We start from the raw sequence: 26,210 nt of genomic DNA, 5'->3' as shown, positions 1-26,210 counted from the left end.
CCTACCTCAATTTCCTGAGTAGCTGGGACTACAGGCACACACCACCATGTCCAGCTAATTTTTCTATTTTTAGTAGAGACGGGGTTTCACCATATTGGCCAGGATGGTCTCGATCTCTTGACCTCATGGTCAGCCCTCCTAGGCCTCCAAAAGTGCTGGGATTACAAGTGCCACACCTGGCCACAATCTTTTATTTTTAAAAAAGACCAGAAACCATTCTGACAATTCAAAACCTAATTAAATGCTTAGGCATGCACAATTTCTTCTAAGCTTTTTTTTTTTTTAAATCACTTTACTTTCTGCTAACATTGTGTTGGACTCTATCCAGAAAAGCAATGCTACCTAATTTAACTTAAAAACAGCAGAAAGAAAGACCTTGTCATCGTGGTTTTGGACATATGAACTATAATCATGATTTCCTCTTGTCTTGCTATTATCCTTAGTGTCCAACTTGGCTTACTTAAATGCTTCTGCTACCAGGCTACAAGTTGAGCATAACCATCAAAATGAGAAGGCTTGCTGGGAATTTGGTTAAAGACTTTCAAACTGTATTTAGCAGAGTTACAGGTTCTAAAAAATTCCTCTGGGGATGCTACAGAATGAATGAAGGGTGGCTGGGTAGAAAGGGCTTTAGGTTCCATCTCCATTGTAGCCTTTAAATGAGCTTGTTTGTGCATGCCTAGAATGTGGCCATGTAAGCAAATGATGAGAGTGTGGCCCCCAGACTAAAGAAACCATTTATATCACTTTTCCTCTGCCAGCTCCCAGGACAATACCAGCATACAGGAAGTATTGGGGACTGAGGAATGCAATCAGCCAAATCCAGAATGTGGGAAACTCTACAAGTGACCTGCTTCTTTTTATAAAATTTATTTATTTATTTATTTAAGTTCTGAGATACATGTACAGAATGCGCAGGTTTGTTACATAGGTATACACGTGCCATGGTGGTTTGCTGCGCCCATCAACCTATCATCTACATTGGGTATTTCTCCTACTGCTATCCCTCCCCTAGCCCCCACCCCCCAACAGGCCCTGGTTTGTGATATTCCTTCCCCTCCCTGTGTCCATGTGTTCTCATTGTTCAACTCCTACTTGTGAGTGAGAAAAATGCAGTGTTTGGTTTCCTGTTCCCGTGTTAGTTTGCTGAGAATGATGGTTTCCAGGTTCATCTATGTCCTTGTAAAGGACATTAACTCACCCTTTTTTATGGCTGCATAGTATTCCATGGTGTATATATGTCACATTTTCTTTATCCAGTCTATCATTGATGGGCATTTGGGTTGGTTCCAAGTCTTTGCTATTGTGAACAGTGCTGCAGTAAACATACGTGTACATGTGTCTTCATAGTAGAATGATTTATAATCCTTTGGGTATATACCCAGTAATGGGATTGCTGAGACAAATGGTATTTCTAGTTGTAGATACTTGAGGAATTGCCACACTGTCTTCCACAATGGTTGAACTAATTTACACTCCCACCAACAGTGTAAAAGCCATTCTATTTCTCCACATCCTCTCCAGCATCTGTTTCCTGACTTTTTAATAATCTCCACTCTAACTGGTGTAAGATGGGATCTCAATGTGGTTTTGATTTGCATTTCTCTAATGACCAGTGATGATGAGCTTTTTTTCACGTTTGTTGGCTGCATAAATGTCTTCTTTTGAGAAGTGTCTGTTCATATCCTTTGCCCACCTTTTGATGGGGTTGTTTGTTTTTTCTTGTAAATTTGTTTAAGATCTTTGTAGATTCTGGATATGAGCCCTTTGTCAGATGGATAGATTGCAAAAATTTTCTCACATTCTGTAGGTTGTCTACTCACTCCAATGATAGTTTCTTTTGTGGTGTAGAAGCTCTTTAGTTTAATTAGATCCCATTTGTCAATTTTAGCTTTTGTTGCCATTGCTTTTGGTGTTTTAGTCATGAAGTATTTGTCCATGTCTATGTCCTGAATGGTATTACCCAGGTTTTCTTCTAGGGTTTTTATGGTTTTAGGTCATTTCTTCAACAGAGAAGACACAAGAAGATAGAAAGAAGTAGGGGAAACTTAAAGAGACTTGAGATATACCAGTCACTTGCAATATCTGAAACCTGGTTAGATCCTGCTTCACAAAAAAAATCAACTAAAAAACATCTATGAGGTATTTAGTGAAATGACCACAGACTGGTTAGTAGACGATATCAAGGAATTACAATTAATTTTTAGGTGTGATAATGGTAATGTGTTAATAGTTTAAGAGTCCTCATCTCTTAGAGATACAAATGGAACATTTACAGATGTACTGATATGAAGTAGCTTAAAAATAACATAGGTTGAGAGAAGGGAGTAAGTAGAGGTGTAGATGAAATGAGATTAGACTGGAGCTGGTTATGGACATATGCCAAACCTGGGTGGTAGAGTCATGTGGAAGGATCTTTATACTTATCTCTCTATTTTTGTTTGAACTGTTTTCTAATAAGAATTTTAAAACACCTAATAAGAATTCTAAAACATTATGAACCCATGAGAGGCCCAACTGAATTTCTTTTTCTTTGTGTTTTTTCTTTCTCCTTTTGCTAATGCTTATAATTTATGCCATCTTTTTTGTAGCCATGTAAATCAATCTAAATTTATAAAGACGTAAGTGAGGTTAACAAATAGGTATTTACTTGCCTACCTATATACATATTTCTGTTTCAAATACTATGCTTTCTGAGGTTATTTATTGACCTAATTTGGAATTCTGTGATTCCTGTTTGCATTTTTCCTTAACCAGCCTTCCATATTCTGGATATTTTGCCCAAGTTCATCCTCTTTATCACTGCTGAACAAATAGGTAATAAGTGGATAGATAGGTAGGCAGTTTATAGGCAAATCTTACCTATCTACTTATAATTTATTTATAATCCATATATATGAATATATATGTTATATATATAAAATGGAGATATATATCTTTCTCTCTCCATATAGAGACCTGTCTACATATGGAGATATGCTATGGGACATTCTATGTATTCTCTCTCTATACATATGATCTATGTGAAGAGGTATTTTTCTATCTATAGATGAATATCAATAAATACAGTTTGACAAGGCTGCTTTTGCTGCTTCCATCATTGATTTGCTTTGGCAGTTATGGTTTTTACTTTCCTGTATTTTTATTCTTGCATTCTTAATAGTTACAATGTCCTCTTCTAACTTACCGAGAATATAAAGCAACTTTTTAAATTTTTCTTTTTTCATTCAGTAAATCCTATTTCAGGTGGATGATTTTATCCCCAACTTGTCTTTATTCCTCTCTTCTTTTGCAGAGGTCTTAGAGTTTGCTCTTTTCTTTTTAATCATTTTGAACTTCAGTGGTCTTTGGCTTGAAAAATTAGATGCAAAGCCCTTGCTCAGCATCCATTTGAGTGCTGGGAGAGGTTTCAGGTCCAGAGTCAGAGGGCAGAGTGGATGAATAGGCTGAAGCCTGACAACATCTGGAGCTCAAGAGCAAGCTGGTGCCATTTCACTTCCCATTCCTGCCTTATAAGTGTGGATGAATGCAGAGAACCCTAGCCATTGTCAGAACTTAGCGATATAACCCAGGGTGTATGGGGAAGCATTCAGCAGAGTTAGCAGTACTGCAAGATGGACCACAGCAGATTTCTGATGCTTTTATTGGATAACACAATGTTAAAGAAGATTGGGTCATACGAACTTATTTTTTAAACAAATGTACAATCTAGGATATAAAATCAAACAAGCAAATAAAACCATCTGAACTGATAAACTGAATATAGACACTGAGATTCCTATGCTAAGGCAAAAGAAGAGGCAACTCCAGAAACTATTTGTGCCTCAGGTAAAGCATGAGTTTTAAGGCTGCTTTGTGGGCTGTAAACGTATTAAAATAAACATACCAAAGTGACAGACTTCTGGGGAGTTGAGCTTCTCCAACATTAGCTTTATGACAAGTTCATCTGGAATGCTTTGACCGCTGATCAACATTGACTGCAACTAAGGACAAGCATAGATATTGTACATTACTATATAATATATCTATGATACAGAGCTTTTTTTTGTAATCATAGTTACTTTGATATTTAGATTTGTTTACCATAACTCCTAATTCGGTTTCAGCAGCAATGTGTTCTTCCAAAATTGGCAAAGCTAAAATATAAATTCAAAATATTAATACAGATTGATACTAGGTTGCCAAAATAAGAAACACTTTCTAGAGTCTTGTAACTGGTAATAAAGATTAATATTTGTGCATCACTTTATAGTTTACAATGCAAAAGCCTAAACAAAGCAGAAGCTACAGAATGTATTCCATAGAGAACTTGTCTCTGCCACTTACTAGCTTAAAAATCTTGGAGAAGCGGATATGGTGACTCATCCCTGCAATCCCAGCACTTTAGGAGGCCAAGGCAGGAGGATTGCTTGAGCCTAGGAGTTAAAGACCAGCCTGGGCAACATCGGGAGACCATATTTTTACAAAAAGTAAAAAAATTAGCAGGGCGTGATGGTGCATGCCTGTAGTCCCCACTACTCAGGAAGCTGAGGTGGGGCAATCACTTGAACCTGCAAGGTCAAGGGTGCAGAGAGCCGTGATCATGTCACTGCACTCCAGCCTGGGTGACAGAGTGAGATCCTGTCTCAAAATAAAAATTAAAAATAAAAAAATAAAGAATCTTGAGGGAGCTAACTCTGTAAACACCTCTGCATCTTGGATGCACATGTACTGTGTAGTGTACAATAGAATGTAAGGATGAAATCAGGTGGTGCATATGACAGTGATTTCTAAATCATGAAGTATAGTTACAAAAGTATGCACTGGTATTAATTAATCCAGATATTCATAACCATACAATTACATTCAAAGCCCACTAGTTTTGCAGATGGTGTAAAAACAAATGAATCAAGAAATGTTAAAATGAGTAAACACCAACTAGAAAGAGGGGTCTTGAGGCTGAAATTCCAATGATTTGTTTCCTTTATAAGAGGAAATGTATCATTTCCTGATGAAGGGTAGCCTGGAATAGGAATGAAAGGGGCATGACCCAGGGGAGGACCCAGGAGAGTTGTTATGTCATTAGCTGTTAATAATCTATGAGATGCTTGGTATTCTTTAAGATTTCCTAGAAGTAAATTTTTTGATCAAAGAAAGAGGACAATTTTAGAGTTGTGTGTGTGTTATGTATTATAAATTGTTCTTCAAAAAATTGTACCAGATCACAATTTTACTAACAGCATGTGGAATGCCCATTTCGTAGCATCCTTACCAACAGTGATTGTAGTAATTGTAAAGATTCACTGCCAATTTGATAGGCAAATAAAGATCAGTGTTATTTTAATTAACATTTCTTAGAATGATGTTAAACTCTTTTTGTATTATATTGTTTATTTTTATTTCTACTTTTATGTATTGCCTATTCATTCTTTTACTTATTTTTCTATTAGGGCACAAATAGTTTTATTAATTAAAAATTTATACATAAAGACATCAACCCATTGTCTCAAATATTGCAAAGAATGCAAGAAAATTTATAAATAAAAATAAAAGTTATCGTTGAAGACAATTAAGTTCTAAAAATGTTCTTAAGAAAAGCTGGGAGAGTTTCATCTCATTTTAACTTTCATAAAAAAACACACAAATACACATATCCCAAACAGTTCTAAATTAGAGAATTGGAGGTAGTAGAATAGAGTTGATGACATTTCATAAATTCTATGAACAAAACTAGGACTAATTGAAGGGCAAAACATTATTGGATTGGTGCTGTTATAAAAATAATATTGGGCTGGGTGCAGTGGCTCACACCCGGAATCCCAGCACTTTGGGAGGCCAAGGTGGGAAGATTGTTTGAGCCCAGGAGTTTGAAACCAGCCTGGGCAACAAAGTGAGACCCTGTCTCTACAACAACAAAGAAAATAAAAATAAATAATTAAATTAAATATAAATTAAAAACCCAAACAGATAATATTCACTAGGTTGATAGATGGATAAACGTGATAAAGCAAATATAGCAACATGTTAATCACAGACTCTAGATGGTGGGTATATGGGTGTTCACTGTATAATTATCTCCATTTTATGCACATTTGAAAGTATTCATAATAAAATATTGGAGAAAAAAAGATAAAATTTACCTTCAACACGAATACATTTCCATGCCTGTGCTATGTGATGGGCTAATGTTGTTTTCCCAACACCCTTAAAAAGAAAAATGTTATTTAAAGCCCAATAGAACAATCACTTGCCAGTGAAACAGTTACACCAATTTTTAAAGATTTTATTGCTAGTTACTGTTACATCAATGTTATAAAGTAATTTTCCCATAAAAAATGACGAGTAGACCCTAGATATGTATAATTTAGTTTCTCTACTAATTCTTGCATATGCCACATCTCCTAAAGTAATATAAATAAACTGATAGCCCTAAAATCAGGAAGCTATACCATTATGGTATTGCACTCTTTTAACTGTCAAATTTTATAATTTTGATTACAAAGCATTGTGATTATATTGGAGAGTCATCATTTTATTTCCTTTCTAAAGTTTATAATCATGACTGTTTTGACAGGCTTCCATTTAGTAATTTTGATGAGCAAAAAGATCCTTTTTAACTGACATATTTGGAAAGTATCATACTTTAAAGATAAAAGGTTGTTTTGCTGAAGTAACATTTACATCTGGTTGCTTTCACACGGTTGACTTTTTAAACCCTATTATGTTTTTACAAACATAGTAAAAGTTGTTGGAACCATTTATTGGTACCTGTCCAAGGTTCCACATAAAATAAGTCAAGGATGGGATCCAGCTCTTAATCTCTGCTGTTCTGGAGAGGCTCTTTAATTAACCAGCTCAGTGGCTGTCAGTAGCTCTTATCTAGAGATCCTCACTAGAACTGTCTAGAAAAGCAAACGTTATTACAACAGCCATTTTGATTTCTTCTCCTTTGTGGAAAGACAATACATAGGTCCTCTAACAAGCTGTAGGTAAAGATTAAGACACAGTGCCTCTCAGGATCTCATATTTACAGAACTTCCTGGCTCTTCTTGATGGTGTCCTATCTTCACATGTCCAGAGCCTCAACAAATTGCAAAGGAAGTTTTATATGCAAATCAAGTCTGAAATAACCTCAGATCACACATTACTACAGTGTTTTGGTGAGTTAATTTCCTCATAATATAAAAGCAAATTTAAATACAATCTGGGTTCCTTTTCAATTTTAACACATAAGAAGAAAGTTACAAATTTATAACCAATTATTATGTCAGATTTTAAGTCATATAATGAAAGCTTGTCAGACACTAAAAAAATTAGCACAATATGTGGTTTTTATTCTCATATGGTAACTTAAAAAATTGTGATTTTAAAAATAAAAGAATTATACCAAATAATAAGAAATAACTTACTGGTTTCCCAAATACAACAAAGCAAACAGGTTTGGAAAACAAAAAATTCTTTTCAGTTTCATCTTCATCAAATATATCTGCAAAAGGATGCTCTTCTGTCTTCTCTTGAGAAGTCATGATACAAAATACTACAATAAAAAAGGGTAAGATTGTTAACTTGCCTAATTTGGTTGGAGTAGATGGCTAGGAATAATTAAAATAACCTGTAAATTTTCTTATCCCAGAAGTAATTTCTTATCCCAAAAGTCATTTCATTAAACACAAGAATTTTGTCAGTAATTGCAAATAAGTTTAACTCATCTATAAAAACAATAGTAAACTCTTAGTTTGAGACAAAAACAATATGCAACTATATGTTGTATAAAAGAGAGCTCAAAGTGTTTCTGAAAGTCTAACTTAAGGAAAAAATAAATATATATGTATAAATACATACATTTGTGTTATTATATTAAAAACCAAAATAAAGTAAAATATGTTATATATGCACATGCAACATAGGTGCAAGTATAAAGTTTACCAGAAATAGAAAAGGTAATGTTGGCTAAATTTATTAGATTCATATTTTCATATTTTAGGAAGCTTCAGTTAATTTCATGCAGAAAACTTTTCCAAAAGTAATGTAGTTTTTACATTTTTTCTTTTGTAATATTTTATAAATGTCTGTAAGAACATATATTTATTTTAAAGTTGTTTTCAGAAACCTTTTGCTATTTTGATCTCTTAAGTAGATTTCTAGGCACAGAAACTTGAGTCCTCAATATTTTAACACGAACAGTTTTCAACTCAGTCCAACTCTTTTGGAGTCAATCAGAAATAAATAAAGTCATAAGTTTTTTATTTGTTTTTGCACAAAGACTATGTCTTGTTTTCAAGCACTTGTAAACTATTTACATATTTATACTCATAAAATATTTATATATACCCACTGAATATTTCTATTATGTAAACAGTAAAATAGCATGAGAAGTATCTCTTGATCACAATAAAATAATGTTAAAAATAATGATAAAAGTATTTTTTAAAACCCCTAATTGTTGAAAATTAAAAAGAAAAAAGAAAACAATATTATTCTAAGTATTACTGGATCAAAGAAAATTTTAAAGTGGAAATGATAAAATATTAACAAAATAATATTATTAGAACTATTAAATATTTAGTTAAAATGACATAGCAAAAAGAAACAAGATAATGTCCTTTGCACACATGCACATGTATGTTCATCACAACACTACTCACAACAGCAAAGACATGGAATCAACCTAAATGTCCATCAGGGGTAGACTAGATAAAGAAAATGTGGTACATACATGCCATGGAATACTATGCAGCCATGAAAAATAAGATTATGTCCTTTGCAGCAACCTGGATCAAGCTGGAAGCCATTATCCTAAGCAAACTAATGCAGGAACAGAAAACCAAATATTACATGTTCTCACTTACAAGTGGGAGCTAAACAATGAGTACACAAGGACATAAAGAAGGGAACAATTGACACTAGGGCCTACTTGAAGGTGGAGGGTAGGATGAGGGAAAGGATAAAATACCTACTTATTGAGTACTATGCTTACTATCTGAGTGATGAAATAATCTGTGCACCAAACTCCTATAATATGCAATTTATCACAGGTTTTTACCTATGCAAAAACTTGCACATGTACACCTGAACCTAAAAGGTAAAAAATGAAATAAAATGATACAGCAAAAATATTTTTTAAAAATAGTAATTTTCTTTCAGACCACCAGTAATAGCAACAAAAACTCATAATTGCACAAACATATAAAAAGGTATGAATAATTTTAATAAAAATGTGCACTAGTGCTATATATGTGCATTATAAAACTTTTCTGATGGATATTAAAGAAGAAAGGACCATAATATATTTTTGGATGAAAGAATTTAATTTTTAAAGATATCTATTATGTTCAAATTAATACATAAAATTAATTATCTGACTGTGTGTGTGTGTTTGTGTGAAGAGCCATGCATGAAGGAGTCCCAGCCCTGCTAAATATATATACGCCTAAAATATGATAAAAGAGGCATTTCAAATTGGTGAATAAAAAATAAATTGTTTAGAATACTTGGCTGTACATAAATAACTATCAAAGGTCAACAGAACTCTTTTCACTGAGCTTTAAAAAAGTCAACGGGAAAAAAATACCATGATCCAATTGGAAAATGCATAAAATATCTGAAGAGACATTTCATCAAAGAAGATATACAGATTACAAACACACAAAAAGATGTTAAAAATCACTAGCCATTAGAGAAATGCAGTTAAAATCATAATGAGATATCATTACATTATCATTACATACATATCAGAATGGCTAAAATAAAAAATAGTGACGACACCAGATGTTGGTGAAAATGCAGAGAAACTGGATACCTCATACACTGCTAGTGGGAATATAAAATGGTATATAGTCAGGAAAATATTTGGAAGTGTCTTAAAAAACTAAACGTGCAACTACATATGACTAGCCATTGCACTTTTTGGCATTTATCTCAAAGAAAGGGAAATTTGTGTTCACAAAAAAACTTATATATTAATGTTCATAGCAGCTTTATTCAAAATAGTCAAAAGCTGAAAACAACCCAGACGTTCTTCAAAAGGTGAATGATTAAGCAAACTGTGGTATGTTGATACCATGGAATATGACAGTAACAACAAGGAATAAAATATTGATATGTGCAGCAATGTGTATCAATCTTTAAAGAATTATACAGAGCAAAGCAATAATAACAAAAGTCAATCCCAAAGTTTACATATTGTCTTATTTCATTTATGTATCATTCTTGAAATGACAAAAATACAGAAATAGAGAACAAATCAGTGGTCACCAGGGGTTAGAAGGGAGTAGAGCAGAAAGAAAGTGGGTATGACTATGTAAGGGCAACATATGGAATCCTTGTGGTAATGGAAATATTCTGTATCTTGACTGTACCAATATCAATATCCTGGCTATGATATTATACTATAATTTTGCAAAATATTATCATAAGAGAAATAAAGGCACACAAGATTCCTCTGTATTATTTCTTACAACTCCATGTAAATCTATAGTTATCTCATTATGAAAAGTTTAACTAAAAAATATTACCTAGTCACCACCCCCCAAAAAAGATTAATTTGCTTAGTGAAATAAAATAGAGGCTTAAAAATATAAACAAAGGTAAGAAAGACTATAAAAATGGCTAAGCAGATTTGAAAAATATCTAAGCAGATGTCTATAAATGAAAAAAATACAAAAACGAAGAATACAAATTCAACCAGTGCCTAAACAACAGATGACACAGCTGAAGAGAGAATAAATGAACTGGAAGTCAGGTGTTGTGAAAGGAATTAGAATGAAGTAGAAATATCAAAAACAAGAAAACATCAGAGAGAGAGAAACTGAGACATGTTTAACACCATGAAAAGTTCTAACAGTTCCAGAAGGAGATATAAGAGAGAAAAAGCAAGACATTTTCAAAGAGAAGTGACCAAGAATTTTCAAGAATCATTGATAAACAGTAATTACTGGATTCAAGAAGTAGAACATAACACAAAGCAGGATAAATTAAAAGAAATCAGGGGTCAAGATGGCTGACTAGAAATAGCTGCGCTGTCAGAGGCTCCCACTGAGAAGAATCAAAATAGCAACTGAGGTATCCAGGTTCTCTCCTTGTGACTGACTATGTGGTTGGCATGACTCATGTAGGGCAAGGAAAAGCAGGGTTGTATGAGGGCCCACCTGTGAGCCACACACGGAAAGGGGAGCTTCCACCTCTAGCCAAGGGAGGTGGTGAGTGATTGTGCTATCCTGCCCGTGAAACCATGCTTTTTCTGTGCAACCCATGGATCAGGAGATCTCCCTTGTGAGCTCATGCCACCAGGGCCTTGGGTACCAAGCACAGAGCTCTGCAGATTCTCAGTGGCCACTCAGCTGGAGACTGCCTAAGACTATCAAGTTCCCAGGGGGAGGGGCGGCCACCATCACTGCAGCTCCAGTCTGCTGTTTTTCCCCTGCCAGTGCTGGGGAGACTGCACAGTTTGGACCCAGGAGGAATTCCCCACAACTCAGCATAGCAGCTGTGGCAGATTATGGCCAGACTGCCTCTTTAGGCCAGACCCTGACTCATCCATCCTTACTGGGTAGGGCCTCCCTTCAGGAATTTCAGCAACTCCAGCTAGGGGTTTAGGGACAGAACTCTGATCTCCCTGGGACTGGGCCCTGGGGGAAGGGGCAGCCACAGTCTCTGCAGATCAGCAAACTGTCTTTCCCCCTGCTGGCTCTGAGGAATCCTGGCAGTCTGGACAAATGGGATTCCCCATAGCACAGTGCACCCCTTCCACCAAGTGGTAGCCAGAGTGCTTTGTTAAGCAGGTCCTGGATCCTGTGCCTCCCAACTGGGTGAGACCCCTCTAAAAGGGGTGACCAGACACCTTATACAGGAGTGTTCCCATTAGCATCAGGTCAGTGCCCCTCTGGAACAGAGATCCCAGAGGAAGGAGCAGTTAGCCATCTTTGCTGTTCTACAGTCACCATTGATGACAATTCCAGGTGTGGGAGGGACCCAGCCAAATAGGGTCTGGAGTTGACCCTCAGCAAACTGCAGCCCTATAGAAGAGGGGCCTAACAAACAACAAACAAAAAGAAAAACAAACAGAAAGCAACAACAACAACAACAACAGCATCAACAGAAAAGTCCCCACAGAAACCCCTTCCAAAAGTCAGCAGCTTCAAAGATAAAAGCTAGATAAACTCATGAAGATGAGAAAGAATCAATAAAATGCTGAAAACTCAAAAAGCCAGAGTTCCTCTTCTCCTCCAAATGATCGCAACACATCTCCACCAATAGCACAGAACTGGGCAGAGGCCAAGATGGATGAATTAACAGGAGTAGGCTTCATAAGGTGGGCAATAATGAACTTTGCTGAGCTAAAGGAACATGTTCTAACTCAATGGAAAAAAGTTAAGAACCATGATAAAACATTACAGGAGCTGTTAACCAGAATAACCAATTTAGAGAGGAACATAAATGATGTGATGGAGTTGAAAAACAGGACACAAGAATTCCACAATGTAACCACAAGTATTGAGAGGGTAGACCCCCTCACCTCCTTCAATTTCACCTCTTCCCCCTCCCTTCCAGATGGGAAGGAGGGTGAAGAAGGAAAAAAAAAAAAAAAAACGAAATAAAATACCAAAGACCTGGAAAATGACTCCCTTTTTGGTTCCCAGCATCTCTGCAGTTAACCTTGAAAGAGCTGCAAATGAATGCTATCCCTGCTGGCTGGAGCTTGGCACTGGTTCATGCCCCCATGTCTCCACAGATCAGGCTCCCTCCTGAAAACAACTCTGCCAACAAACAACTTGTTGCTTTTGTCTTGTCTCTGTAAGCCCTGTCCCCTGCTGGTTCCCACTCATGCTGCATATGAATTAACAAATCAATGAAACCAAAAGATTGTAAGATCTGACGTCCAGTAAATGGACAAAGACATACTTCCACCTCAGAGGAGAGAAGCTGCAGCTCAGGGAGCTTGGTGAATGAGGCTGTAGCTCCCTGCAGCTCCTGGCTGAATAAAAAGCCACTTCCTTCCTCAGTTCGGTGTTCAAGAGGTTTGTTCCCCGCCGCTCCTGCTTCAGTATCAATAACCAAAGAGACCAAGCTGAGGAAAGAATTTCAGAGCTTGAATACTATCTTGCTGAAATAAGACAGGCAGACAAGATTAGAGAACAAAGTATTAAAAAAATGAACAAAAGCTCTGAGGACTCTGGAATTATGTAAAAAGACTAAACCTACAACTGATTTGGGTACCTGAAAGACACGGGGAGAACAGAACTAAGTTGGAAAATGTACCTTAGGATATCATCCAGGAGACTTACCCCAACCTAACAAGACAGGCCAAAATTCAAATTCAGGAAATCCAGAGAACCCCAGTAAGATAACATGAGAAGATCAACCCCAAGACACATAATCATAATATTCTCCAAGGTCAAAATAAGGGAAAAAAGGCAGCCAGAGAGAAAAGTTTGGTCACCCATAAAGGGAAGACCATCAGACTAACAGTGGACCTCTCAGCAGAAACACTACAAGCCAGAAAAGATTGGGGGCCAATATTCACCTTCTTGAAGAAAAGAATTTCTAACTCAGAATTTCATATGTGGCCAAACTAAGCTTCGTAAGTGGAGGAGAAATAAAATTCTTTTCAGACTAGCAAATGCTGAGGAAATTGGTCACCACCACTCTGAACATGTAAGAGCTCCTGAAGGAAACTCTAAATATGGAAAGGAAAAACCATTACCAGCCACTGCAAAAACACACTGAAGTACAAAGACCAATGACACTATGAAGCAAGTAGGTTAACAAGTCTGTAAAATAAGCAGCTAGCATCATGATAACAGGATCAAAATCACACACAACAATATTAAACTTAAATATAAATGGGCTAAGTCCCCAATTAAAAGACACAGAATGGCATGCTGGGGAGTGCCAAGACCCACTGGTGTGCTGTATTCAAGAGACCCAATTCAAATGCAAAGACATATATAGGCTGAAAGTTAAAAGTTAGAGGAAAATTTACCAAACAAATGGAAAGCAGAAAAAAGTAAGGGTTGAAATCCTAGTTTCTGACAAAACAGACTTTAAACCAACAAAGATCAAAAAAGACAAAGAAGGGCATTACATAATGGCAAAGGGATTAACTCAACAAGAAGAGCTAAGTACTCTAAATATACATGCACCCAATTCAGGAGCACTCGGATTCATAAAACAACTTCTTAGAGACCTACAAAGAGACTTAGACTCCCACACAATAGTAGTGGGAGACTTTAAAATCCCACTGTCAGTATATTAGATAGATTATTGAGACAGAAAATTAACAAGGATATTCAGGACTTGAACTCAGTTCTGGATCAAGTGGATCTGATAGGTATTTACAAAACTCTCCACCCAAAATCAGCAGAGTGTACATCTTTTTGGTGCCACATGGCATTTTCTCTAAAATCAATCACATAATCTCAAGTACAACACTTCTCAACAAATGCAAAAGAACTGAAATCATAACAAACAGTCTTTCAGATCATAGTACAATCAAATTAGAACTCAAGATTAAGAACCACACAACTACATGGAAATTGAACAACCTGCTCCAGAGTGACTACTGGGTCATTCTGGAAATTAAGGCAGAAATCAAGAAGCTCTTTGAAACCAATGAGAATAAAGAGACAATGTAGCAGAATCTGTGGGAAGCAGCTAAAGCAGTGTTAAGAGGGAAATTTATAGTACTAAATGTCCACATCAAAAAGCTAGAAAGATCTCAAATCGACAGTCTAACACCAAACTAAAATAACTAGAGAACCAAGAGCAAACAAACGACAAAGATAGCAGAAGATGAGAAATAACCAAGATCAGAGCAGAACTGAAGGAGATAGAGAAACGAAAAATCCTTTGCCAGACATGGTGGCTAATGCCTGTAATCCCAGCACTTTAGGAGACTGAGGTGGGTGGATCATGAGGTCAGGAGTTCGAGACCAGCCTGACCAACATGGAGAAGCCCTGTCTCTACTAAAAATACAAAATTAGCCAGGTGTGGTGGCACATGCCTTTAATCCTGGCTATTCGGTTGAGGCAGGAGAATCCCTTGAACCTGGGAGGCGGAGGTTGTGGTGAGCTGAGATTGCACTATTGCACTCTAGCCTGGGCAACAAGAGCAAAACGAGAAGGGAAGAAGGGAAGGGGAGGGGAGGGAAGATCCTTCAAAAAAATAAATGAATCAAGGAGCTTTTTTTCTTTTAATTAATGAAATACATAGACCAGTAGCCAGACTAATGAAGAAAAGAAAGAAGAATCAAATAGACACAATAAAAATGATAAACAGGATATTACCACTGACTCCACAGGAATACAAACAACCATCAGAGAAATAGAGGTGTTTAACCTCTATGCATATAAACTAGAAAATCCAGAACAAATGGATAAATTCCTAGACACATGTACCCTCCCAAGATTAAACCAGGAAGAAGCTGAATCCCTTACTAGACCAGTAACAACTTCTAAAATTGAGGCGGTAATAAATAGCCTACCAGCCAAAAAAAAAATCCCGGGACCAGACAGATTTACAGCTGAATTCTATCAGAGGTACAAAGGGGAGTTGGTACCATTTCTTCTAAAACTATTTCAAACAATTGAAAAGGGAGGACTTCTCCCTAACACATTTTATGAGGCCAACATCATCCTGATACCCAAACCTGGCAGATATAATAAAAAAAGAAAACTTCAGTCCATTATCCTTGATGAACACTGATGCAAAAATCTTCAATAAAATACTGGCAAACAGAATCCAGCAGCGCATCAAAAAGCTTATCCATCATGTTCAAGTCAGCTTCATCCCCAAGATGGAAGGCTGGTTCAACATATACAAATCAATAAATAAGATTCAGCACATAAACAGAACTAAAGACAAAAAAACACATGATTGTCTCAACAAACACAGAAAAGGTCTTTAATAAAATTCAACATCCTTTCATATTAAAAACTCTCAATAAACTAGTTTTTGATGGAACATACCTCAAAATAATAAGAGCCATTTATGACAACCCCACAGCCAATATCATACTGAAAGGGCTAAAGCTGGAAGCATTCCCATGAAATCCAGCACAAGACAAGGATGCCCTTTATAATCACTCCTGGTCAACAAAGTATTGGAAGTTCTGGCTAGGGCAATCAGGCAAGAGAAAGAAATAAAGGGTATTCAAATAGGAAAGAGAGGAAGTCAAACCGTCTCTGCCAATGACATGAACTATATCCAGAGACATGAAAAATCCTTTGCCAGACATGGTGGCTGATGCCTGTAATCCCAGCACTTTAGGAGGCCAAGGGGGGCAGATCATGAGGTCAGGAACCAACCTAATCCTTTTTTTTCTCAACCTAAAAGCTTCTTAAGCTAATAAACAACTTCAGCAAAGTCTCAGCATACAAAATCAATGTGCAAAAATAATAAGTGTGCCTATATGCCAACAGTAGGCAAGCAGAGAGCGAAATCATGAAAGAAGTCTCATTCACGATTGCTACAAAGAGAATAAAATACCTTGGAATACAGCTAACAAGGGAAGTGAAGGCCCTCTTCAAGGAGAACTATAAACTACTGCCCAAATAAATAAGAGAGGACACAAATAAATGGAAAAACATTCCATGCTCATGGATAGAAAGAATCAATATTATGAAAATGACCATACTGCCCAAATAATTTATAGGTTCAATGCTATTTACATTAAACTACCACTGACATTCTTCACAAAATCAAAAAAAAAAAAAAAAAAAACTACTTTAAAATTCATATGGAACCAAAAAAGAGCCTGAATAGCCAAGACAATATGTATCACACTTCCCAACTTCAAACTATACTACAAGGGTACAGTAACCAAAACGGCATGGTACTGGTACAAAAACAGACACGTAGACCAATGGAACAGAATAGAGATCTCAGAAATAAAACTGCATATCTAAAACCATCTCATCTTCAACAAATCTGACAAAAACAAGCAACGGGGAAAGGATTCCCTATTTAATAAATGGTAGTGGGAAAAATTGGCTAGCCATATGCTGAAAATTGAAACTGGATTGTTTCCTTATACCTTATACAAAAATTAACTCATGATGCATTAAAGACTTAAATGTAAAACCCAAAACTATAAAAACCCTCGAAGAAAATCTAGGCAATACCATTCAGAACATAGGCATGGGCAAAGATTTCATGATGAAAATGTCAAAAGCAATTTCAACAAAAGCAAAAATTGACAAATTGGATCTAATTAAACTAAAGAGCTTCTGCACAGCAAAAGAAACTATAATCAGAGTGAACAGACAACCTACAGAATGGGAGAAAACTTTTGCAACCTATCCATCTGACAATATCTAGAATCTACAAGAAACTTAAATTTATGAGAAAAAATCTCAACAACTCCATTAAAAGAAACTTAAATTTACAAGAAAAAAATCCCAACAACCCCATTAAAAAGTGGGCAAAGGACACGTACAGTTCTCAAAAGAAGACATTTATGCAGTCAACAAACATATGCAAAAAAGTTCAACATCCGTGATCATGAGGGAGAAATGCAAATAAAAACCACAATGAGAAACCATTTCATACCAGTCAGAATGGCAATGTTAAAAAGTCAGGAAACAACAGATGCTGACTAGGTTGTAGAGCAATAGGAATGCTTTTACACTGTTGGTGGTAATGTAAATTAGTTCAACCATTGTTGAAGACAGTGTGGTAATTCCTCAAAGACCTAGAACCAGAAATACCATTTGATGTAGCAATCCCATTACTGAGAACATATCCAAATGAATATAAATCATTCTATTATAAAGATACATGCACACATATGTTCAGTGCAGCACTATTCACAATAGCAAAGACATGGAATTAACCCAAATGCCCATCAGTGGTTGACTGGATAAAGAAAACATAGTACATATACATAATGGAATACTATGCAGCCATAAAAAAGAACGAGATCATGGCCTTTGCAAGGACATGGATGAAGCTAGAAGCCATTATCCTTAGCAAACTAAAACAGGAACAAAAAACCAAACACTGCATGTTCTCACTTATAGGTAAGAGCTGAACAATGAGAACACATGGACACAGGGAGGGGAACAACATACTTTGGGGCCTGGTGGAGGGGCAGGGAGGGAGAGCATCAGGATAAATAGCTAATGCATGTGGTGCTTATTACCTAGATGATGGGATGATAGATGCAGCAAATCACTATGGCACATATTTACCTAGGTAACAAGCCTGCATGTCCTATACATGTATCCTGAAACTTAAAATAATTTTTTTTTAAAAAGGTAAATCTGTAGAATACCAAAGATTAATATAACTTTAAAAGCGAACCTGGAAGAAAAGAGAGTGTGCTCCAAAAGGAACAGCAATCAAACCAACAGGTGACCTTGGCAGCAACACTGAGTTGAGAGAAACATGTATTTTCAAGGTAGAATTGTATAGTCAGAAAAACTGTATATCAAGAACAAGAGCAAAATGAAGTATTTTCAGTTAGGCAAAAACAGAGTGCTAATGGCCAGCACATTTACACTAAAGATTCTAAGGGATCTTCTTCAGGGAGAGAAAAAATAATCCCTGTCAATAGGCCTAACACACACATACACACACACACACACACACACACACACACACACACAGAGTGAGCAAAGTTATTGAGAAATATAAACAAACATTTATTGTACAAAACAATAACGCTCGGTTTTTGAGCTTTAAAAAGAAAACTAAGAAGTAAAATAATGGGAAATGGTAGCATACATATTGGGAGGAGGGGGCCAGAGTTAAAGCATCCTAATGCCTTTGCATTTTTCAAAGGAGTGTAAACATATTGGTTAAAGACATTATCAGGAGCAGCAAATAAAAAATAAATAAATAAAAACAAACAAGAAAGAAAGAAAAAATCTCACTGGAGCTGGAGCTGCAAGTAAAAAACTAAGACTTTATCAAATGTGTATTCTACTATCTAGGTAATGACATTAAACAGATACAGATAGCATATTTTCTTTTTTTTTTTTTTGTATTAAATCGTTGTTGAATTTTTTTTCTTTTTTTATTGCATTTTAGGTTTTGGGGTACATGTGAAAAACATGCAAGGTTGTTGCATAGGTGCATACGTGGCAGTGTGATTTGCTGCCTTCCTCCCCTGCACCTATATGTGGCATTTCTCCCCATGCTATCTCTCCCCAACTCCCCACCCCCACTGTCCCCCCCACTGCCCCCAACAGACCCCAGTGTATAGTGCCCCCCTCCCTGTGTCCATGTGTTCCCATTGTTCAATACCCGTCTATGAGTGAGAACATGCGATGTTTGATTTTGTGTTCTTGTGTCAGTTTGCTGAGAATGATGGTTTCCAGGTTCATCGATGACCCTACAAAGGACGCGAATTCATCGTTTTTGATGGCTGCATAGTATTCCATGGTGTATATGTGCCACATTTTTCCTGTCCAGTCTATCATTGATGGGCATTTGGGTTGGTTCCAGGTCTTTGCTATTGTAAACTGTGCTTCAATGAACATTCGTGTGCATGTGTCCTTATAGTAGAATGATTTATAATCCTTTGGATATATACCCAGTAATGGGATTGCTGGGTCAAATGGAATTTCTATTTCTAGGTCCTTGAGGAATCGCCACACTGTCTTCCACAATGGTTGAACTAATTTACACTCCCACCAACAGTGTAAAAGTGTTCCTATTTCTCCACATCCTCTCCAGCATCTGTTGTCTCCAGATTTTTTAATGATTGCCGTTCTAACTGGCGTGAGATGGTATCTCAATGTAGTTTTGATTTGCATTTCTCTAATGACCAGTGATGATGAGCATTTTTTAATATGCTTTTTGGCCTCATGAATGTCTTCTTTTGTAAAGTATCTGTTCATATCCTTCGCCCATTTTTGAATGGGCTTGTTTTTTTCGTGTAAATCTGTTTTAGTTTGTTGTAAATTCTGGATATCAGCCCTTTGTCAGATGGGTAGGCTGCAAAAATTTTTTCCCATTCTGTTGGTTGCCGATTCACTCTATTGACTGTTTCTTTCACTGTGCAGAAGCTGTGGAGTTTGATTAGGTCCCATTTGTCTATTTTGGCTTTTGTTGCCAATGCTTTTGGTGTTTTGGTCATAAAGTCCTTGCCTACGCCTATGTCATGAATGGTTTTGCCTAGGTTTCCTTCTAGGGTTTTCATGGTGTTAGGTCTTATTGTTTAAGTCTTTAATCCATCTGGAGTCAATTTTAGTGTAAGGTGTCAGGAAGGGGTCCAGTTTCTGCTTTCTGCATATGGCTAGCCAGTTTTCCCAACACCACTTATTAAACAGGGAATCCTTTCCTCATTGCTTGTTTTTATCAGGTTTGTCAAAGATCGGATGATTGTAGATATGTTGTGTTGCCTCCGATGGTCTATATCTCTGTTTTGGTACCAGTACCATGCTGTTTTCATTACTGTAGCCTTGTAGTATAGTTTGATATCTGGTAGTGTGAGGCCTCCCGCTTTGTTCTTTTTGCTTAGAATTGACTTGGCTATGCGGGCTTTCTTTTGCTTCCATATGAAGTTTAAGGTGTTTTTTTCCAGTTCTGTGAAGAAGGTCATTGGTAGCTTGATGGGGATAGCGCTGAATCTGTAAATTACTTTGGGCAGTATGGCCATTTTCACGTTATTGATTCTTCCTAACCATGAACATGGAATGTTTCTCCATCTGTTTGTGTCCTCTCTTATTTCATTGAGCAGTGATTTGTAGTTCTCCTTGAAGAGGTCCTTTACGTTCCTTGTTAGTTGTATTCCTAGGTATTTTATTCTCTTTGTAGCAATTGTGAATGGCAGTTCATTCTTGATTTGGCTCTCTTTAAGTCTGTTATTGGTGTATAGGAATGCTTGTGATTTTTGCACATTGATTTTGTATCCTGAGACTTTGCTGAAGTTGCTTATCAGTTTCAGGAGATTTTGGGATGAGGTGATGGGGTCTTCTAGATATACGATCATGTTGTCTGCAAATAGAGACAATTTGACTTCCTCCTTTCCTAATTGAATACCCTTTATTTCTTTTTCTTGCCTGATTGCTCTGGCTAGAACTTCCAGTACTATATTGAATAGGAGGGGTGAGAGAGGGCATCCTTGTCTAGTGCCAGATTTCAAAGGGAATGCTTCCAGTTTTTGCCCATTCAGTATGATATTGGCTGCTGGTTTGTCATAAATAGCTTTTATTATTTTGAGATACGTTCCGTCTATACCTAGTTTATTGAGAGTTTTTAGCATAAAGGGCTGTTGAATTTTGTCGAAGGCCTTCTCTGCATCAATTGAGATAATCATGTGGTTTTTGTCTTTGGTTCTGTTTATGTGGTCAATTACATTTATAGACTTGCGTATATGGAACCAGCCTTGCATCCCTGGGATGAATCCTACTTGATCATGTTGGATAAGCTTTTTGATGTGCTGTTGTAATCGGCTTGCCAGTATTTTATTGAAGATTTTTGCATCTATGTTCATCATGGATATTGGCCTGTAGTTTTCTTTTCTTGTTGAGTCTCTGCCGGGTTTTGGTATTAGGATGATGGTGGTCTCATAAAATGATTTGGGAAGGATTCCCTCTTTTTGGATTATTTGGAATAGTTTCAGAAGGAATGGTACCAATTCCTCTTTGTATGTCTGGTAGAATTTGGCTGTGAACCCATCTGGACCTGGGATTTTGTTGGGTGGTAGGCTCTTAATTGCTGCCTTGACTTCAGACCTTGTTATTGGTCTATTCAGGGTTTCAACTTCTTCCTGGTGTAGGCTTGGGAGGAGGCAAGTGTCCAGGAATTTATCCATTTCTTCCAGGTTTTCTAATTTATGTGCATAGAGTTGTTTGTAATAATCTCTGATGATGGTTTGAATTTCTGTGGCATCTGTGGTGATATCCCCTTTATCATTTTTTTATTGCATCTATTTGGTTATTCTCTCTTTTCTTTTTTATTAATCTGGCTAGTGGTCTGTCTATTTTGTTGATCTTTTCAAAAAACCAGCTCCTGGATTTATTGATTTTTTGTAGCGTTTTTCGTGTCTCTATCTCCTTCCATTCTGCTTTGATCTTAGTTATTTCTTGTCTTCTGCTAGGTTTTCAGTTTTTTTGATCTTGCTCCCCAACTCTTTCAATTTTGATGATAGGGTGTCAATTTTAGATCTCTCCTTTCTTCTCATGTGGGCACTTATTGCTATATATTTTCCTCTAGAGACTGCTTTAAATGTGTCCCAGAGATTCTGGTATGTGGTGTCTTCATTCTCGTTGGTTTTGAAGAACATCTTTATTTCTGCCTTCATTTCATTGTTTATGCAGTCAACATTCAGGAGAAAGTTGTTCATTTTCCATGAAGCTGTGCGGTTCTGGGTTGGTTGCTGAATTCTGAGTTCTAACTTGATTGCACTGTGGTCTGAGAGACTGTTATGGTTTCCGTTCTTTTGCATTTGCTGAGGAGTGATTTACTTCCAATCATGTGGTCAATTTTAGAGCAGGTGTGATGTGGTGCTGAGAAGAATGTATACTCTGTGGATTTGGGGTGGAGAGTTCTGTAAATGTCTATTAGGTTTGCTTGTTCCAGGTCTGAGTTCACGTCCTGGATATCCTTGTTAATTTTCTGTCTCGTTGATCTGTCTAATATTGACAATGGTGTGTTGAAGTCTCCCACTATTATTGTGTGGGAGTCTAAATCTCTTTGTAAGTCTTTAAGAACTTTCCTTATGTATCTGGGTGCTCCTGTATTAGGTGCATATATATTTAGGATCGTTAGCTCTTCTTGTTGCATTGATCCTTTTACCATTATGTAATGTCCTTCTTTGTCTCTTTTGATCTTTGTTGCTTTAAAGTCTATTTTATCAGAGATGAGAATTGCAACTCCTGCTTTTTTTTGCTCTCCATTTGCTTGGTAAATCTTCCTCCACCCCTTTATTTTGAGTCTTTGTGTATCCTTGCATGTGAGATGGGTTTCCTGGATACAGCACACTGATGGGTTTTGGCTTTTTATCCAATTTGTCAGTCTGTGTCTTTTGATTGGGGCATTTAGTCCATTTACGTTTAGGGTTAATATTGTTATGTGTGAATTTGATCCTGTCATTTTGATGCTAGCTGGCTGTTTTGCCCATTCGTTGATGCAGATTCTTCATTGTGTTGATGCTCTTTATATGCTCTTTACCATTTCGTGTGTTTTTGGAGTGGCTGGTACTGGTTGTTCTTTTCTATGTGTAGTGCCTCCTTCAGGAGCTCTTGTAAAGCAGGTCTGGTGGTGATGAAATCTCTGAGTACTTGCTTGTTCACAAAGGATTTTATTTTTCCTTCACTTATGAAGCTTAGTTTGGCTGGATATGAAATTCTGGGTTGAAAGTTCTGTTCTTTAAGGATATTGAATATCGGCCCCCACTCTCTTCTGGCCTGTAGGGTTTCTGCTGAGAGATCTGCTGTGAGTCTGATGGGCTTCCCTTTGTGGGTAACCCAACCTTTCTCTCTGGCTGCCCTTAGTATTTTCTCCTTCATTTCAACCCTGGTGAATCTGACAATTATGTGCCTTGGGGTTGCTCTTCTAGAGGAATATCTTTGTGGTGTTCTCTGTATTTCCTGGACTTGAATATTGGCCTGCCTTGCTAGGTTGGGGAAGTTTTCCTGGATGATATCCTGAAGAGTATTTTTCAGCTTGGATGCATTCTCTTCGTCACATTCAGGTACACCTATCAAACGTAGATTAGGTCTTTTCACATAGTCCCATATTTCTTGTTGATTTTGTTCATTCCTTTTTACCGTTTTCTCTAATCTTGCCTTCTCGTTTTATTTCATTGAGTTGATCTTCGACCTCTGATATCCTTTCTTCTGCTTGGTCAATTCGGCTGCTGAAACTTGTGCATGCTTCACAAAGTTCTCGTGTTGTGTTTTTCAGCTCCATCAATTCACTCATATTCCTCTCTAAGTTGTCCATTCTTGTTAGCATTTCGTCAAGTCTTTTTTCAAGGTTGTTGGTTTCTTTGCATCGGGTTAGAACATGTTCTTTTAGCTCATGGAAGCTTCTTATTATCCACTTTCTGAAAGCTGATTCTGTCATTTCATCACACTCATTCTCCATCCAGTCTTGTTCCCTTGCTGGTGAGGAGTTGTGATCCCTTGCAACAGGAGAGGTGTTCTGGTTTCGGGTGTTTTCATCCTTTTTGCACTGGTTTCTTCCCATGTTTGTGGATTTATCCACCTGTCGACTTTGTATTTGCTGTCTTTCTGATTTTGGTAAGTTTAAGTCTGCAGCAGCCGAACTCATAAACCCCCTTTTCTTCCCCTCAGGTGTTCTGTCCCAGGGAGTTAGGGCTTTATGAATTTCTGCTCTGTTGCTGCTGTTTTCCCTGCCCACAAGGTGGCAGTCTAGTCACACTCAGCCTGCAGAGGCTTCGCTGAGCTGCTGTGGGCTCCACCCAGCTTCCGTGTGAACTTCCCTGCAGTCCTGTTTATATGGGTGTAGTTAGAACTGCTTCTGCTATGTTGGCCCGCCCCTGTAGTGATGGAGTCTCTGTAGTGGTGGGTTGCCTTGGCGATGGCAGATTGCCCTGGGAACTGCAGGGTGCCTCCGTAATGGCAGACTCCCCTCCTCCACAGAGCTGGACCGTCCCGGGTTCAGTTGTGTTTGCCGCAGTGCTTTTTTGCCGGGGAATCTCCTGGCCTGGCTCCCTGTTTCAGCTCCCCTTGCTGGCTAAGAGGGGACACCGTCTTGTTTGCTCTGCCCCAGGAACTGCTGCGTTGGCTGAAACCGCGGCTCTGATATTTGTGGCACTTTTTTGCCCGGGAATCTCCTGGCCTGGCTCCCCGTTTCAGCTCCCCTTGCTGGCTTAGAGGGGACTCAGTCTCGCTCACTCTGCACTGGGAGCCGCTGCACCCGGGTGTAGGCCAAGCGGCCACGCCGGCCAAAACAGCGGCACTGGTGACCCGTGGGGCTCCTCTGCCTGTGAATCTCCTGGTCTGTGGGCAGTAAAAATCCATCTGGAAATGCGGCGTCCACTCACCCTCTGCGCTTTCTCTTGGACCTGCAATCCCGAGTTCCTCCTAACCAGCCATCTTGGATCCAATCCAGATAGCATATTTTCAAACAAATAGAAAGAGAAAGATGGAATGAGTAAAGGGGTGAAAACAGTCAAAAAAGGAGAGACAAAAGTAGAAAAATTTTAAATGGGACAAATGAAAGTAAAATAAGATGGCAGAAATAAATCAGAATGCCAATAACTCTAGCTAAAAAGCACATTTTGACAGACTAGACTTTAAAAATCAAGATCTTTTCACAGGCATGTTCTCTTCCTTCCTGTGTTACATCATAGACAGGTCCTGTAGCTATTTAGGTGAATAATACATTTCTTCCTGTACTGGTACCTCCTCACTTAAGCTAAGCTGATACTCTACCCCAGTTATTGCTCTAGAAGTTATGAGGGAAGATAAAGACAGATTTTGTGGAGGGCCAGTATTGTCTTGTGAGGCATCTGCCCCAGGGTCAGGGAATGTAGACTGGATAAAAGTTTACTGATATGTGGGCTCTCTCCCACAACTCACGGTTTAACATCCTGGCAAGGACACTTGGAGCCAGTCTTAATTCACTAATGGTAAGGTTCCTTGAAGCTTGGGAAAAAAATAGCTTACAGTAAATAGGCTGGAAGTGCCAGAGCTGTCTTGGCAGGGTGTAGAGGAAGGTGTCAAAGGCTGGCAGAGGTGGCATGTTAGAATAAATTTATTATAGGAGGACAAAAAACTTCTGAGATGACTCTGTGCTTTGGTATGGCCAGAAAGCACTCCTTTCATTAAGGCAATAAAGAATGAACTAGTGAAGGGGGCACTGGCATCATTAAGAAACTCAGGGGTGATATGCTCTGTAGGCCAGGGATGAAGGTAGGGGAGAGGCTGCTATGATGCTGGGTTCCCATGTGTCAGTGGGGATGACAGGTCCTGGAAAAGCAGAAGACAGGTGCAATGTAAACATAATTACTATAATGGGAAGCAAGCCCAGAAGGGCAACATGTAATACAGAGATCTATGGTGATGGTTGCTAAATCATGGCATTCCTAGGGGTGAAATTAATGAGCAGTCATTGAGAGTGTTGATTAACTTACATACCTATAAAAGATAAAGAACAAGTGCACCAAGGGTTGATGTCAGTAGCCACAGTAAAAAATCATAATTCATTGCTCAATTTTCAGTCCCAGAACCCATTTATTGAAAGGGAGATTAGAAGCCCTCAAGAGTGGACCATGACCTGGTTCTCATTGGACTCTGTCTTAACTGTCCTGTGA

General features: G+C 37.7%; 1 protein-coding gene across 2 annotated transcripts in view; it reads right to left on the bottom strand.

Moving 5' to 3' along the window:
* Positions 1-26,210, bottom strand: part of AK9 (adenylate kinase 9) — a 218,214-nt gene that overhangs the window by 185,528 nt on the left and 6,476 nt on the right. For both annotated transcript variants that reach the window (XM_021670493.2, XM_012438434.2), the window contains exons 2-5: positions 7,389-7,516; positions 6,120-6,183; positions 4,084-4,136; positions 3,887-3,983 (exon numbers count right to left, since the gene is read on the bottom strand). In XM_021670493.2, coding sequence (XP_021526168.2) covers positions 3,887-3,983; positions 4,084-4,136; positions 6,120-6,183; positions 7,389-7,505 — 331 coding nt within the window. In that variant the 5' untranslated portion in view covers positions 7,506-7,516. The remainder of the gene's footprint in view (positions 1-3,886; positions 3,984-4,083; positions 4,137-6,119; positions 6,184-7,388; positions 7,517-26,210) is intronic.

Source organism: Aotus nancymaae, unplaced genomic scaffold, assembly GCF_030222135.1.
Source record: "Aotus nancymaae isolate 86718 unplaced genomic scaffold, 86718_ANA_hifiasm-v0.15.2.pri h1tg000040l, whole genome shotgun sequence".
NCBI classification, from domain to species: Eukaryota; Metazoa; Chordata; class Mammalia; order Primates; family Aotidae; genus Aotus; species Aotus nancymaae.
Note: the sequence above shows the minus strand (reverse complement) of the source record. Positions and strands in the feature narration are given on the sequence as shown.